The 18,564-nt window shown below is 35.2% G+C and overlaps 1 protein-coding gene across 1 annotated transcript in view; it reads right to left on the bottom strand.

Moving 5' to 3' along the window:
- Positions 1–18,564, bottom strand: part of Pigk (phosphatidylinositol glycan anchor biosynthesis class K) — a 91,133-nt gene that overhangs the window by 47,213 nt on the left and 25,356 nt on the right. Inside the window, exons 4-6 of the mRNA XM_090334590.1 lie at positions 6,246–6,381; positions 3,960–4,071; positions 781–877 (exon numbers count right to left, since the gene is read on the bottom strand). Coding sequence (XP_090190716.1) covers positions 781–877; positions 3,960–4,071; positions 6,246–6,381 — 345 coding nt within the window. The remainder of the gene's footprint in view (positions 1–780; positions 878–3,959; positions 4,072–6,245; positions 6,382–18,564) is intronic.

Here is an 18,564-nt window from a genome sequence, read left to right as displayed (position 1 = left end):
GGAGGGAAATGGGGACCAAGACATGAGAAAGGGTATCAATGTATGTGTATTAATGCACTTTCTATCTGGTAAATATCATGTAACCCTTTTATTAATTACAATTAAAAAAAAAAGAAAAAAAAAAGAATTCAGGATTGGGTACTAGAAAAAAAAAAAAAGAAAGAAAGAAAGAAAGAAAGAAAGAAAGAAAGAAAGAAAGAAAGAAAGAAAAAGCCGAAAGTGGTGCTGTGGTACAAGTGGAGGAGCACTAGCCTTGAGAAAGATAGTACTCAGGCTCTGACTTCAAACCCCAGGACTGGCAAAAAGAAAAACCCACCACCAACAACAATAAAAAAACAGGGCCAGGAGTTTGGCGTAGTGATAGAGTGCTTGCCTAGCATGCTTGAAGACCCAGGTTTGATTCCTCGGTACCACAGACATAGAAAAAAACCTGGAAGTGGTGTTGAGGCTCAACTGGTAGAGTTCTAGCCTTGAGAAAATCCAAGGATAGTGCTCAGGCCCTGACCTTAAGCCCAGGACTGGCAAAAAAAAAAAAAGAAAAGAACAGAAAAACAACAACATCAACAAAAAATCCTCAGTTCAATGAAAATATTCAGTATAAACGTAAGGATAGAAGAAATGATTAAAGTAAGTTAAAATATTAATGCACCTTCTATCTGGCAAATATCATGTAACCCTTTTATTAATTACAATAAAAAAGGGAAAAAAAGAAAATAACTAAAAATTGAAAAATGGAAAAGTTTGGTATTAATTTATGAAAAGAAGTCATTTGCTGATTACCGTCTTTTCTGCCACATTTGTTCAAAAGCATCTGCAAGTTCTATGTTGGTAATTTCTTCAGAATCTTGAAATTTCAAGAAACCATTTCCCCCATGACCTTATAAGAAAAGCCAAAAAGATAAATCAGATATATGTTTTTACATTATAAAGATAATAGTTATATATACATTCACTTAATTTGTTGTAATACTTCAACACACCTGTTCTTTATATTATAAAATATAGATGACAACTACACATAAATATAATTAATGTATTAATTAAAAAGAGAAAAAGCATAGGCTAAGAAATTGTACATAAAATGCTGGGTGCACTTGGCTATCTCATATTGTTACAGTATTTCACCTTGTTATCTGATATGTTGTATATATGTGTATTTGGTTATTTGAAATCAAATAGGGAAGGGGGGGAAACAAGATGAGGGGCGGGGTGGGGGAAGGGAAATGGGGACCAAAACATGAGAAAAAGGTATCAATGTATGTGAAGTAATGCACCTTCTATCTGGTGAATATAATGTAACCCTTCTATTAATTATAATAAACAATATATCGAAGAAATGCTGGGTGCAGTGTTCACACCTGAATTCAGGATGGGGAGAATGGGAAGATCAGCCTAGAAAAAGGTTGGCAAGAACCTCTCTCAACCAATAAGCCAAGTATATGCTACACAGCTATGCTACTAAGCTATGAAGGAGGCACAGGTAGGAAAATCTTTGCCTGAGATTGGCTCTGGGATAATACCAAGACATCAAAACTCCATTGAAAACAAAACATCACTAAAGCAGGAAAGGGCTGGGGAAACAGTCCAAGTAGTTGAGTACCTAAAAGCAAGTACAAAGACTGCAAACCCCAGTACCATCACCAAAAGTAAAAATAAAATATTTTTAAAATATTTAAATGTAATAAAAAATTTAAATCTAAAACTTGAGTTTTGTTTTTAACTCAAGGTCTTGTGCCTGTCAGGGAGGTGGCACTCTCAGTGTAGCCATGCCTTATTCTATTTAAGAATATTTTTTTCAGACTGGTGTTTGAACTCAGGACCCCTATTTGCTAAGCTGGTGGGCACTCTACCACTGAGTCACACACACCAGCCCCTTTTTGAGATCATCATTTTTGAGACAAGAGCATAATCTATTTTTTCTGCAGGCTTCCTCTCATAGCTGCAGTAAGTAAGTGTGTGGCATCAGCTTTCTCCAGAGACAGTCTTGCCGATTTATCTGCCCAGGCTGAAATGGAACCTCAGTCCTCCCATTCTCAGCCTCCCAAATAGCTAGAATTACAGGCAGGAGTCACTGGCACTTGGCTCCCTTAGGAGGTTTTCTAAATTTAATTTCATTTTGCTATGATTCAACCACATTTATATACTCTTTCACTGGCTCTTAGTATATTAAGTAAAATTTTATTCTACCGATTGAAAAAAAATCAAACATTAGCTGCACTTTGGTATGCTACACCACTCTGCTGTGACTAATGACCATTGCCCACAGTTCTATTAGGACTAGTTCAAAGATTGTGACACGTATTTTGTTTTTTCCAGTCCTAGGACTTGAAGTCAGGGCCTGGGCACTGTCCTTGGGCTTTCTCAAGGCTAGTGGCTCTACCACTCGAGCCACAGCACTACTTCTGGCTTTTTCTGGTATGTGGTATGGAGGAATGGAAACTAGGCATTGTGCATGCTAGGCAAGGTCTCTACCACTTGGCTACAGTCCAGGACCCAACAACTATTTAGTATTCATAAAAGAGGCAGTCCGCCTGGATTTAAACATGCGCTGTGCCCCTCTAAGAATTATTTTATATCTATTTTATTATCAGTTGAATAGAAAACCCTGAGAAATTTTTATTGATATAAATATCAATATTGAATAAATATAAATATATTTATTAAGTATTATAACACACATACTTGTGATAAAAATATAGCCAGCAACATCTTTGAATTCAAATACAGTACAGAGGATAATCACTCAAACAAGAAAACAATAAGCTAAATGCTATGTGAGAAACTGAACATTAATATGGGAATATAAAGACAAGTGCCTATGCTTCCCAAGAAGTTTTGTTTTGTAAAGATAATTATAAACTGTGTTACTTATACATTGATACTTCTAAGGTAAGGGTCATTAATAATTACATTGAGACAACAGATGGACACTCAGACTGTTCCAGGGATCTGGAAACACAAGGAAATCGCTAGAGGAAGAGATTCCTGAGTTATCTCTACCAAATAAGAAGTAATCAGCTTAACTTAAAGGATGACATAAACAAAGGCAAGGATGTAAAGACATGGTTGGGAGGACAGAGTGGTGCATAATATTTAAGTATACTATAGAGTGTTTTATTTCTAGTATTCCTCAACATATAAATAATTAAAAGATGACTATATCTCCATCTCATATCTGAGAAACATGCCTACAATATAATTTTCATGATCCCCATCCTAGACCAAAATTGAATAAGAGTTTCAGAATAGTCTAATCGTCCATGTTGAGTTAATCCTTATGCACAATAAATGTGCAGTGAATTAATGGAAGATCATTATAAAGCGTTAAGCAGAGGAGGAAGATTTGTAATTTTAATAAGCGCTGTAGTGGGCAAACTAACAGAATAAAACTTAAGTCAGAGTTGTTAAACCAAGACAGTAAGGAAAAAGTAATTAACATGCAACAGTAAAAAGCATTGAGATAAATCATGGATTAGCACAAAATGTTAGGAGGTGAAGGATTCCTTATCTATAATGCTTGAGATTATAAGCGGTTCATTCTCAGACTTTTCAGGTTTTAGAATATTTGTTTCTACATACCTCGATACCAAGGGAATAGAACCCAAGTGTAAACATGAATTTCTGACTCATATAGATTAGCCACAGAACCTGATGATTCTACACCAAATTTTCAGTGCTCCTCTATTTTGTTATATTTTCTACAATGTGATGTATGAAATTTTCCATTGTTGTCATTCATACTGGTGCTAAAAAAAATTTCAGATTTTTCAGCATTTCGGATTTGAAATCCTCAATCTGTACCATTTGCACATATTACTTCAAATAATGTTAGATCATGACAATCTACAACCCACAAGATAAACTCTATGAACAGGAATCACTTAGTGTTTAAGTAGCTCCCATGTGAGTTTCCTTAGAGGTTCAATATTCTATTATGCATTATCTACATTCTGAATTACCTGTCATGTAAATAAGAATATTGCTTCTATCATCAGAAAGAAGACGTTTTGACCGAGGAGTACTAGGTGGGATCCTACCAGTTAATACCCGCAGAAAATTCTCCACAGTTACCTGAAATAATTAAAAAACATCAGATAAAATAGAATCAGAAAAAAAACTAAGCAGTTATTTTTTTACTTTCAAAATCATTACTCCTCATTAGTAAAAACTAAAAGCACAGAAGAATTATAGCTCAATTAAAATATATGTATTTAAACATAAAAATTTAAGTAACGGAGACCAGGAGCATAGCTTAGTGGTAGAGTCCTCACCTAACATACACGAAGCTCTGGATCCAATTCCTTAGTACCATATATACAGAATAAGCCACAAGTGATGCTTGTGGCTCCAGTGACAGAGCGATAACACTGAGCAAAAAAATGTCCAAGAACAGTGCCCAGGCCCTTGAGTTCAAGCCCCAGTATTGCTCCCCCACAAAAAATCTGAATAATTATGTCTATTTTTAAAAATATTAAAATCTCTCTGGAGATGGGAGTGCATACCTGTAATACCAGAACTTGAAGTTGGAGAAAAGAAGAGGATCACAAGCTTAGCGGGGCAGGCGGGGCGGGAGGGGGGGATGGGCAGGCAGGAGTGAAAAGAGACAGAGAGAGAACAAAGCAAAAATGATCTTGGGAAAAAAATAAATTATTTTAGGAGCTACCCCAAAGCTTAAAGTAAAATTACATAGTCAATTCTTCAGGGAGACATAAACTATAAAAATTTATAAATAAATTCCACTATATTGTAGCAGCTCACTAGGTAACTACTTAATTATAGATTAATCATGAACAGCTCCATAAATAATCTCCCTAAATTATATGTAGTTATTTTTTGAATGCATTGTGTTACTTAGATTTCTTTAGGAGCATCTTTAACATGTAAAAAAATTCATAACGCTTTAAACCAAATTTCCCAATCTGGAATTTCTACCCTTCTGGTATTCTTTGAAGCATATTTAAAGTATAGAGAATAAAATGCTTAAACAGCTAACATTCAAAATTAGAAAATCTATGTAGCTTTCTTATTAAGACATTTTCCTAGATTACAGTGTATAAATTTGTATTTAAGTTCATTAATTTACATTTTGCTTATATATGTATATGTATATACATAACTGTGTATGCATAATGTATAAATATATATTTATACATACACACAGACACACACACAGTAGTAGGGTGTCTTGTGCTCACTCAGCTTGTTTGCTAAGCTAACACTCTACCTCTGGAGTAACACAGACAGCTCAGCTTTTGCTGGTTGTTTTGGAGATAAGAGTCTCAAAGTTTTCTGTTCAGTCTAGGTCTAAACTTTGATATTCTGGATCTCAGCCTCCTCAGCAGCTAGGCTTTCAGGCATGAGCTATCAGCACCCAGCTTTCTAATAATATTAACAGTATTTTTGTTGACAAATAAAGGGGTAGGGATTTTAGTCTATATTTTAAAACAAGTACATAAATAAGGAAAAAGTCAAACATTCATACACATTTAACTCATTGAACAAACATTTCTAAGCGTCTTCAACAATTATAGATACTAAGTGTAAGATAGATAATGGACTGTGTCTTCAAATTTTAAACACAAACATGATGTATTACATTTTAAAAGTTTCAATGCAATTATAATGACATTTTTGCTTAAATTATATGCACATACATGAGTGGAAACATATGAAAAGCAGTTTAATGTCTAATTAGAAATATGGGTTAAGGGCTGAGAGTTTGATGTAGTGGTAGAGTGCTTGCCTAGCATGCATGAAGACCCGGGTTTGATTCCTCAGTACCACATACATTAAAAAAAAAAGCCAGAAAGTCCAAGGACCGTGTTCAGGCCCTAAACTCAAGCCCAGGACTGGCAAAAAAAAGAACAAAACAAAAGAGAAATATGGGTTAATTTTTTTATTACTCAACTTTTCAAAAAATGTTTAATATTTTATTAAATGTACAAGATTTGTCATTTTAGATCAAATATGAAAAACAAATATGAAAAAGTTCCTGTAAGAAAAAGTTGACATATGAACTTCACTAAAATTCTCTAATATAGAAAGCAATACAAAATTTTTCTCTCCCAGCTATATACATGAAATCTTCATGCTTTAAGAGTTTTACCCATGTATTATTTCCCTAACAGGAACTTTAGAGACAAATTATAGCAAGATTCAGTAACAATTATGTACTAAACCTTAAGAGAAATAATTGGTTATATTTTTGTATTGTCTTAGAGCTTAAAAGTTTTGAAACAAATTACCTCATAGCTTCTATAATCCACTTCCACATCATCTCCATACACATTCAGTTCCATGTTCTTGTGACTAAACACTGTAGCTGGTTTAGGATTTCTAGCATTGCATGCCATATCATCAGCAAGCATCAACACAATGTGACTAGAAAAAACAAATTCCCAACACACTGAATCATTAAATAAAACCAAAACATTAAGCACACACAATTTATTTATATCAAGTAGCGAGCAATTATGCTCATATTTTTCTCACAAAGAGAACTAATTTTCAACTATAAAATTAAAGATTATATTTGTTTTTCCATATTATAGCGATTGTTACTAGTGTAATTTTAAAGCAGAAAAATGGAGCAATCTAGTATCAACTTATCTACAAAACTTTAATTTACTAACAATGTTTTTCCCAGTAGTGTACTTTATGTCAAATAGCAAAAAGAAAATAGAGAATCCATACTATCTTTCTCAGACATTTTTAAAATTTTTAAGTACCTTTAAAATTCTCATGTCTTCTATAGTAGTCTACTTTAAACTATGCTATTTCAAAGATTTTCATTTCCACACTACCAAATGTGCAAGCAGACATACAAGTTATCAGCACATCCAATTAGTGCAGCACAGGCACACAGATTGACTCACACCACACCTCACAAGCTTCACTCCATCTTGCTACCAGATTCCAGCTCCATTCTCCTTATAGCTGCCGGTGTAAACTTCCTCAAGGAAGTGAATAACCTTCTCATGTATAAACATCCAAGGAATCCCCACTAGGAATACAACCAAAACTACTTATATAGTCCAAGAAGTTGATATGATCTGGTCTCTGTTTCCCCAACTTCTATCTCTATCACTCAACATTCACTATCATTTCTATCGTCTCACTCATATTCTTCCCTTTTACACTGGCCTTTCTGTTTCAGAAATATGATATGCTTTTCCTACTGTACAGCCATGGACCAATTATAGACTTCATTCCAAATATATCATCAAATCATTTCAGTCTCAGGCAAGGTACTCCAGCCAACTAGGTGTCTTATTTTCCAAAGGATATTTAGGAATCTGAAAGTCTCCCCATCTTCTACCATCATTCCATGAGACTATAAACTCTTAGATTATCAGTCTTTATCATTTTACTAAGCCTGTCATTCAGGTTGAATAAGAAAGTCTGGCATGAGCCAGGGCCTGAACGCTGTCCTTGGACTTTCTCCTTGGACTTTCTCGAGGCTAGAGCTCTACCACTTGCGCCTCAGCACCACTGTCGGCATTTTTTTGCGTATGTGGACTGAGGAATCAAATCCGGGTCTTCGTACATGCTAGGCAAGCACTCTACCACAAGGCCAAACTCCCGGCCCACATACAATTTTTTTCATATATTTTTATTGTAATTAATAGAAGGGTTACATTATATTTGCCAGATAAAAGGTACACTAATTCACATACATTGATACCCTTTCACATGTCTTGGTCCCCACTCCCACCCCTCATTTTGTTTTCCCCCCTTCCCTATCCAATTTCAAATAACCAAATACAAATATATCCGATATATCAGGTAACAAAGTGAGATACTATAACAATATGAGATAACCAAAGGACAGCAAAAGAGATGAGAGATAACATAGTACATTAAGGATACATCAAATGACTTTTGTTTCTATATCCCAGAGGTCCTTTCATTAGCGTCATACTATATGGCCTCATGTATCAAGGTTTTGCTCTATTGCAAATCTCTGCTAGGAGAGCCCAAGGTTTCTACTGATTATGACAAATGAGGGAATCCACTGAGCCTAAGTTCCTTTGAGTCTGGCTAACTTCACTTAAAAAAGCAGTATGGTGGTTCCTCAAAAGACTAAGCATAGAGCTCCCCTATGACTCAGCAATTCCACTACTTGGCATTTACCCAATCATCCAGAAACAAGGACATACTAAATCCACAAGCACAATGTTCATTGCAGCACTATTTACCATACCAAAGATATGGAACCAACCCAGATGTCCCTCAGTTGATGAGTGGATCAACAAGTTGTGGTATTTGTACACAATGGAATTCTATGCTGCTGTCAGAAAGAACGACATCGCCCCATTTGATGGGAAATGGAAAGACTTAGAAAAAACACATACAATTTTTTTTAGAGGGAGCAGTACTGGGATTTCAATTCACAGCCTCACATTTGCCAGGTTTATATTACATTACTTTATATTACTTGAGCCATGCTTCTAACCCCACATATAATGTGCTAGCAAAAAAAATTTCAAAATATCGTTCAGATACTTCTTATCTAGATTCTACCATTAAAACTAGTAAACATGAATCAGGAAATTTTTTATTTTACCATACACTTGAGCTTCCCAAACAAAAGAGAAAATTATTGTGGCATACATAATTATTTGGCAGTAGAGAACAAGAAGAAAATGTTCTGCATATGTTCCAAATATATTGAAGTTCAAAACTGAAACACTGATTTCTCTTAAAAGTTGGCTAGATTTCTACTTTGAAAATGTTCCAGTCCTGTCACATTCAAATATCAGCTCTTCAGCTGTTACTGATTCATACTCACAGAATAGTGTAAGTCATTCTTCATAAAATTAAAAACATTTTGTCTTTTATAATAACTTAAGGTGATCATTAATTTACATTAAGTTGTAAATCATCAATCATAATTTTTAGTTAAACAAGACTAACAAATGTAAATATCAATATAAAAATGAGTCTTCTGTAAGGCCATATTTTTAAGGTAATTTCTGTAAAACTAGGTGATTATTTAATATTTACCAATGTCCATCAATCATAAAAAAGTAATTTCTTTAAATAATATTTTCAATCTTTTTATAAGTGGACTCTCCAAATAAGTATGACTCTTGGCTAAATATAATTACTATATCATAAAGTGATTATATTTGTAATAAGGTAGATAAATAACAAACATGTCAGAAAACAGATGTCAAAAGCTTATAAGTCTAGCCAGGCGCTGGTGGCTCCCACCTGTAATCCGAGCTACTCAGGAGGCTGAGATCTGTGGATGAAAGCCAGCCTGGGGACCAAAGTCTGTAAGACTCTTTCGTTCAATGAACCACCAGAAAACTGGAAGTGGTGCTGTGGTTCAAGTGGTAGAGCACTAGCCTTGAGCTGAAGAGCTCAGGGACAACTCTCAGGCCCAGAGTTCAAGCCCCATGACCGATCCAATAAAAAAAAAAAAGTTTATAAGTCTAATTCTAACTAGATTTGGAGAACTATTCTTACTTAGACACTTTGAGAACTTAAATTCTCACTTGTTCCCCATGTCAAATTTTTAGTATGATACTTAAATATACACATGCAAATGAGCTACTTATGATAGTTATCAAAACCTACAGAATCGAGATGAAATTATAAATTACATTCAAACTAAACTACCAAACCAGAGATCCTCTAAAAGCCCTGATACCATTGTATATACATTTATTTGTTTATTTGAAATAGGAAAGGGAAGTGGGGAACATAAGATGAGGGGAGTGGGTGGGGGGAGGGAAATGGGGACAAAACATGAGAAGGGGTATCAATGTAGGTAAAGTAATGCACCATCTGGCGAACATAAATGTAACCCTTCTATTAATTACAATAACTTTTTCTAAAAAACACTGATATCATTTGGAAGATGATGTTATTTTGCTAAAACTAATTGAGTGCTGTTAAGCTTCTGGTCTGGTTCTATATTTTATCTTTATTTTCACATACACACTACAAATATGATTCAGTATTTATTCAAAATTTAACTCAAATATAATTTAATGTACAATATTCTTCATAATTTTCAGCATCTGTATTAGACCTGGGACAGGGAGTTTGGCCTAGTAGTAGAGTGCTTGCCTAGCATGCACGAAGACCTGGGTTCCATTCCTCAGTAGAAAAGCCAGAAGTAGTACTATGGCTCAAGTGGTAGAGTACTAGCCTCGAGGAAAGCCCAAGGATAGTACTCGGGCCCTAAGTTCAGTACCCAGGAATGGCAAAGAAAAAATAACAAATCAGACCTGATATTTACATAAGCTTTTGCCATAAACATTCCTTGAATGCCTATTAGGAGATCTCATCACTTACTTCTAACATGTTTTTTTCACTTGAATACTATGTTGACATCACAACAGTTATTCAAATCTGCATTTTATGGTAATAAATAAAGCACTACTGCTGGATTCAAGACAATAACATTACTCTGAAAATATAAAGAATTCTACATTCTTATAAACAAGTTGCTTTTAATCTTATTAAAATTAAGATAACCCTCCCCCCAAATACAACCAATCCATGAAAGAATATATTAAGCTTACACTCTGGCAAGTAAATTCTACCATATGTGATGATTCAACTCTAACATTATTCCTTCCAAATCCTTGTAAAATCTACTTCATACAACAAAGCATACATAATGTCACCGTCTATAAACACAAACTCCAAAGAAAAAGTGAACACTCAAATTGTATGGCAAATTCAGTTATGTAGTGGTTATTCATAAAAAGTTTCACATTTTAAAATCATGCATTTTCTAATAATAATCAAAAAAGTGAGAAGATACACAAGCATTTACTTATTAGAAAGTCATGCATATTTACTAAAAGTACATAATAAAAATTCATGAAGAATAACTGTTTTCCTTCTTTTTGGTTATAAAAACAAATATATCTGGCAAATATCATGTAACCCTTTTATTAATTACAATAAAAAAATAAAGAAAAACAAATGTAAACAAAACTACCAAGTATATCATCATGAAAATAAAATTAAATTAATAAAAAAGAAAAGTACTGATATTTTTCCCCCCTTCCAATTTTTGGTATCTGATCTAAATTGTATATGTTATTTGTGCTCAAACACAAAATGGATCAGTTTAGAAAATGTGATTTAAAAAGGGGGAAAACAAGATGACTAGGAGGGGGAACAAAAACATGAGAAAGGATATCAAGGTTCTAGATGTAATATAACCATTACCTGACTACTGTAACTGTACCCCATCTATACATTATCCTGACAATAAAAAATAGTAAAAAAGAAAGAAAAAATTCTCTTCCACAGTCCTGGATCATTAACATGACATTACAGAGGCACAGATTGTTTTTCATAATAGAATAGTTTACCATGGTAAAATTATCTCTGAAAATAAAGTACCCAGGAATTACCTAAGAATGTAAAGGACCTTTATGATGAAAACTTTAAAGTCCTGAAAAAGGATCACCCCATTTGTAAGGAAATGGAAAGACTTAGAAAAAATCATTATTAAGTGAAGTAAGCCAGACTCAAAGGAACTTAGGCTCAATGGTTTCCCTCATTTGTCATAATCAGTAGAAACCTTGGGCTCTCCTAGCAGAGATATACAATAGAGCAAAACCTTGATACATAAGGCCATATAGGATGACGCTAAATGAAAGGGCCTCCAGGATATAGAAACAAAAGTCATATGATGTGTGACTGTTGTCCTTAATGTACTATGTTATCTCTCATCTCTTCTGCTGTCCCTTGGTTATCTCATATTGTTACAGCATTTCACCTTGTTATCTGATATATTGTATATATGTTTATCTGGTTATTTGAAATTGGTTAGGGAAGAGAGAAAAACAAGATGAGGGACAGGGGTCTGGGGAGGGAAATGGGGAACATGACATAAGAAAGGGTATCAATGTTTGTGAAGTAATGCACCTTCTATCTGGTGAATATAATGTAACCTTTCTATTAATTACAATAAAAAATATATGAAAAAAAAACACCTGAAAAAAAATCCTGAGAAAGGAAATTAAAGCAGAAGTAAGGAAATGGAAAAAAAAAAAAAAAAACTCTGATGCTCCTGGATTGGAAGAATTAGCATCGTGAAAATGGCAATCTTGCCAAGGGCTATCTACAAATTCAATGCAATACCTATTAATACCCCAATGTCATTCTTTAAGGAAATAAAAGAGGCAGTCCAAAGTTTCATATGGAATAATAAAAGACCCTGTATAGCAAAAACAATTCTTAGCAGTAAGAACAATGCAGGAGGAATTTCAATACCAAACTTCAGGCTCTATTACAGAGCTACAGTAACCAAAACAGCTTGGTACTGGCACAAGAACAGGCCTGAGGACCAATGGAATAGAACTGAAGAACCAGAAATCGATCCACAGACCTATGGCCACCTAATCTTTGATAAGGAAGCCAAAAAAAAAAATACAATGGAAGAAAGACAGCCTCTTCAACAAGTAGTGCTGGCAGAACTTAAGCACCTGCAGAAAACTAAAGTTGGATCGTTCTATATCACCCTACACCAGGATTAAATTCAAATGGATCAAAGACCTCGAGGTAAAAGCAGAAACACTGAAAACTTTACAAGAAGGAATAGAAGATAGACTAGGTCTCCTTGGCACAGGTCAAACTCGCTTAATAAAGACCCAGAAACACAACAAATTGAACAAAGTTTGGATAAGTGAGACTGTATTATGGTAAAGCACATAGCTAGCAAGATAAATAGAAAGCCCACAGAATAGGAGAAGATCTTGACTAACCATACAACAGACAAAGGGCTCATTCCTAAAATATATCAACAGTTAAAAAAAACCTGAGTCACTCCAAAACTAATCTCCAAAGAAACAACCATCCCATTAAAAGATGGGCTAAAGACATAAAGACAATCTTCTCTGAATAAAAAATAAGAATGGCCTATAGACACATGAAGAAATGCTCAACATATCTAGCCATAAAAGAAATGCAAATCAAAGTAGCTCTAAGATTCCACCTCACTCCAGTTAGAATGACCAGGATCAAGAAATCTAATAACAACAGATGCTGAAGGGGATGTGGCCAGAGGGACCACTACTACACTGTTGGTGGGAATGTAAACTTGTTCAACCACTATGGAAAGCAATATGGCGGTTCCTCAAAAGACTAAACCATACAGCTCCCTTATAACCCAGCAATTCCACTACTTGACATTTACCCAACTGTCCAGAAACAAGGACATACTAAACTCACTAGCATAATGATGTTCACTGAAGCACTATTTACCATAGCAAAGGTAAGGAACCAACCTAAATGCCCCTCAGCTGATGATTGGATCAACAAGATATGGTATTTATACACAATGGAATTCTATACTGCCATCAGAAAGAACGGCATCTCCCCATTTATAAGCAAATAGAAAGACCTGGAAAAAATCATACTAAGTAAAGTAAGCCAGACTCAAAGGAACATAGGCTCAATGGTTTCCCTCATTTGCAGTAATTAGTACAAACCTTGGACTCTCCTAGCAGAGGTTTACAATAGGGCAAAACCTAGATACACAAGGCCATATAGGATGAGGCTAAATGAAAGGACCTCCAGGATATGGAAACAAAGAGCCATATAATATGTGATTGTTGTTCTTAATGTATTATGTTATTTCTCATCTCTTTTGTTGTCCCTTGGTTATTCTCATATTGTTACAGTATCTTACCTTGTGTGTGGTATACTATATATCCGTTTGTTTATTTGAAATAGGATAGGGAAGGGGGGGGGAAACAAGATGAGGGGAGAGGGTGGGGAGAGGGAAATGGGGACAAAAACATGAGCAGGGCTACCAATGTGTGTGAAGTAATGTACCTACTATCTGGCGAATATAACTGTAACCTTTCTACTAATTACAATAAAAAAAGAAAGAAAAAAATTTTCTCTGAACAAAATTTAAGTAAATTATTCTATTAAATCAAATGTTTTTAAATTGTAGCCTTAAAATTGTTTCACATTCTGTAAACATGGTACTAATTAGAGAACATCTGTAACTACTAGAGCAAGCAAGTGTCATTAGGCTTACCTTCAATAATGCTATTTCAAGCTAGAAGAGTCACTGAAATTAAAGCAGCAAAAATACGCTGCTAGGAATCTTTGATGCCCTCTTAAATCTGGCCCTCTGGCTAGTGCTGCATGTGTTGTTCCCCTGTAGGCCATCTCCAATACAAATTATTTAGCATATTCTGCTTCAGTGGCAGCATAATGGCCAATGGACCATAAAAGTTCAACAAAGCAAGTTAATAGGCTGATACCAAGATCACTTATTGTCACTATTTTCTTCCTCTTTTTCTTCTCCCATGTGTTGGAAAAATCTTTAAATTAATTCACCACCATTGCACTGTGAAACTAATCACACTAAATTTGCTAGCCACAGATGTGGAACTATTTAAGATTTTTCAAATTTACCTTCAATTTACCAAATATCAAACAATTTGCATTCCTAGACTTGACATACTTACATTGTTACAAATACAAACTCAAAAAAATACATACTGCAGATAGCAAAAGTCATCAGTATAAGACATGACCACATGAAATTTTTATGAAGAGCTAATTAGATATAGAGTCATACATTTAAAGTCATATGTTGTTTCCACTGAGCCCATGTTTCTTCGGGTCTGTCTTACGTTACTTAACATGATTTTTTCCAAGTCTTTCCATTTCCTTACGAATGTGGTGAAATCATTCTTTCCAGTGGCAGCACAGAATTCCATTGTGTATATATACCACATTTTCTTGATCCAATCATCTATGAAGGGGCATCTGGGTTGGTTCCATATCTTAGCTATCTTAGCTGTGGTAAATAATGCTGCAAACATCATTGTGCTGGTAGCCTTAATATGATCGTGTCTGTGGACCTTTGGGTAAATGCCCAGAAGTGGGATAGCTGGGTCATAGGGGAGTTCCATGTTTTAGTCTTTTGAGGACTAACCACACTGCTTTCCGGAATGGTTGAGCGTTTTTGTTGTTGTTGTTGTTTTTTAATTTTGTTGTGTGGGTCATGGGGCTTCAACTTGCCTGGGCACTGCGCTCTTCAGCTTAAGACTACCGCCCTATCCCTGGGACTGGACAGTGTCCCTGACCTCTTCAGCTCAGGGCTAACACCCTACTCTTGAGCCACAGCAACACTTCCCATTTTCTAGAGGTTAACTGAAGATAAGAGTCTTATGGACTTTAGTGCCCTGGCTGGCTTTGAACCACAATCCGCATATCTCAGCCTCCTAAGTAGCTAGGATTAGACATGAGCCACCATACCCAGATGAAATATAGTGACTTTTAACTTTGGCAAGTTAAAAGCTTTGAGTTCTAATCCTTGAAGTTTGCTTAAATAGTTAAGTTAGGAACCAACCCAGAGGCTCCTCAGTAGATGAATGAATCAAAAATGTGATATATATATATATATATGAATTATATGCTACCATCAGAAAGAATAACATTGCCACAACTGTAAGGAAATGGAAAGACTTAGAAAAATCTTATTAAGTTAAATAAGCCAGAACCAAAGAAACACAAACTCCATAGAAACAACTTACTGATTTTTTCATTCCACATCTCAAAAAAATGAAGAAAAATTAAAATCAAAGGTTATACACAAAATGGAAACAAGGTTAGATTGCAGAATTAACCACTGTATTTCATTTCTTAGAATAAAATATGTGTTACATTGTGAAAAGTATAATATACTGGATAATCTATTAAGACCCATAAACAGAGAATTTTAGTACAAACCAAATTAATAAAAGGAGAGAGTAGTGTTCTACGTAATTATTTGATGAAACTTCTTCCAAAGTGTAACACAGAATTAGTAATACAATTTAGCCACAACATGACAGAGGTAATGAAGGTGTAGAGTACAGAATAGAGGAACTAGTTAACTTTACCAAGCGACAGACACTGTGCTGCAATTCTTTCTCTATTCTTGAGATAAGGAAATACAGTGAGGTCCAATTATCTGCCCAAAGTTGCATAGCTGTTAAACATGAAGGATGAGGTTTGATTCTTAAAGCCCGTATTTTCTTCCACTAAAAATTATATTATTGGTGTAATAGCATAAACTGCCATTCACTTCATTTTCAAATAGTGATCAGAAATAAGTTTTTGTAAGTTCTACACATAATAAAAAATACTAAATAAGTCTCATCATAGTACTCTAATTTTCCTTGATGCCAAGAAATTTAGGCTTCAATACGTATACTTCTAGGCTTTATTATACATACATCTGTAAACCCAAAACAAGATATTTGTCTTGTCTAAATGGGGGTGAATATTGTTGGTTGATGGCCCCAGCAGTAATTCACAGCTTTCTTTCCTTTGCTTCTTGAATCAACCTATCATGTTTTCTAATTTGATTACTATGGTCTGATATTAAATGCATTCATATTGATTTAATGATGCTCTATGGTGGTTTTATTGAAGACTCCTGAAAGTTTTGTAGACAAACACTCAGACTGAGCCACACTCCTCCAATTCAAACTTCAATTTTGAATTTCCACAAAATTCTATATCATTTTAGTACTTACCATTCTCATTCCTAAAGTATTATTGATTAGAGTTCACTGAATTACCTTTGGGCAAGACTCTCAGTTTGTTTTTTTTTGTATACACACAAAAGTTCAAATTTAATAACCATTGTGGAGTTAAGTTTCAATGGGGAAGGACAGGAAAGGGTATCTTCTGCTTCTTCATTCTCAACAGTTTCTCAGAATAGTGTGGGAAATAAAGATTAGCCAAATACACCTGTACTTCTAGCATTGCAAAATGACTACAAGTTCAAGGCCAATTTGGACTACACAACAAGTATCAGGTTATCCTGGGCTACATAATAAGACAGTCTTATTTAATTCTTAAAAGGCAACCTCCGGGGAAATTTGACTACATGACACAGCTTCCAAATTAGAGGAAGACCTTTTGGTTAAGTCCCTATGTGCGTTTTGTAGGTATCATTACAGCTAACTATCCACAAGTGATTGGTTGTAATCCTTAATATAAAATGATATAGCATGGGTGTTTGCATATTAACTGTGCACATCCTGCTGTGCACATAATCGTGTATAGATTATGTTAATAATAGGAAATTATATAAACCGTCTCACATACAGATGTTCATGAATGACACGAAAAATGTACATGTTCTATACAAATGCATTATTAGCATTTTTCTTTTTTTATTTCTTTTTTCTTTTCTTTTGTCTGTACTGGGTTTGAACTCTGGGTTTGGGCTCCATTACTGAGCTTTTTTGCTCAATCCAGCACTCTGTCATTTGAGCCACAGCTCCACTTGCAGGTTTGTTTTTTTTTTGTTTTTTTTTTTTTTTTGGTAGTTAATTGTAGATAAGTATCTCATAGAACCAGATGCCAGTGACTAACCCCTGTAATCCTAGCTACTCAGGAGGCTGAGATCTGAGGACCCCAGTTCAAAGCTAGCCAGGGCAGGAAAGAGCTCAGGAAGAGTGCTCAGGCCCTGAGTTCAGAACCGATGACTGAAAAAAAGAAAGAAAGAAAGAAAGAAAGAAAGAAAGAAAGAAAGAAAGAAAGAAAAAAAGTCTCATAGCTCTCCCCTTCTCCTTCCCTCTTCTCCGAGAAAAAAACAACAACAATACATTTAGCACAGGAAGATATCTGTCAAAGAAATTTAAAAATGTTTAATATATAAGGCCAGGCTCTAGGTGGCTCAAACCTGCAATCCTAGTTTAGTAAGAGTCAGTCTTCCTTATCTTTGGGTCTCACACCTATGGGTCAGATATCTTAAAATTAATAATTGCATCTGTGGGACTGGGGTGTAATTCAGATATACTTGCTTTCATGTGCAAGGCCTTAGATGCCTAGCACTGTCAATACAAGAAAAATAGGCTGGGCATGGGTGGCTCATGCCTGTAATCCTAGCTGCTTTTGGATGGAGGTTTGAAACTAGTTTGGCAGCAGTGAGGGGGTGGGGGAAAAAGGGGGATCCAGTAGACTGGGGTGGGGGGGGGTGGAGAATTGTACTGATGCCAGAAAGAAGAAATACTTGCTGGCTCCTAGAGGACTGACTCATTTGCAACTTGAGAATCCCTATCTTAGAGAGCCTTTAAGGACCTCTGCCTTGACCTTAACTGAGTAGGTCTTTTACATACAAAAGGGTCTCCTGGAGGCCTTCTGCTTTCTCCCTTGCTGAGCTTGCTTCCTTGCCAGAGAGATTCTAATTGCTGCTAGAATCAGGACCTAGTGAAAGCTGGTTAAAGATTAACATCTTCCAAGTAATTTAGCAAACCTTTCCTCTAAATGGGACCACTCTACTCCCAAGTCCCTGGGGGACTCTCAGTTTTTTTAAATGTTAATACACACTTGTAATTTGTACTGTCTTGGGGTTTTTTGGTAGCAGTGGGGATAGTAACCAAGCCAAGTACTCAACTAAAAAGTACATCTCTTGCCTTTCCACCTTAATTTTAGAGTCAGCTTGTCAAGTTCAAAAAAACCAAACAAACAAACCAAAAAAAACTTTTGTTTAGATTTTGATGTGCACTTAACAAATTTCCAAAGGAAATTATTAAAACCTATTGCATGAGATGGGTTTTCCCCCAATTT

This window comes from Megascapheus bottae, chromosome 6 (assembly GCF_031878675.1).
Source record: "Megascapheus bottae isolate mThoBot1 chromosome 6, mThoBot2.hap1, whole genome shotgun sequence".
NCBI lineage: Eukaryota > Metazoa > Chordata > Mammalia > Rodentia > Geomyidae > Megascapheus > Megascapheus bottae.
The sequence above is the reverse complement of the archived record's forward strand: the minus strand, read 5'-3'. Positions and strand labels throughout refer to the sequence as shown.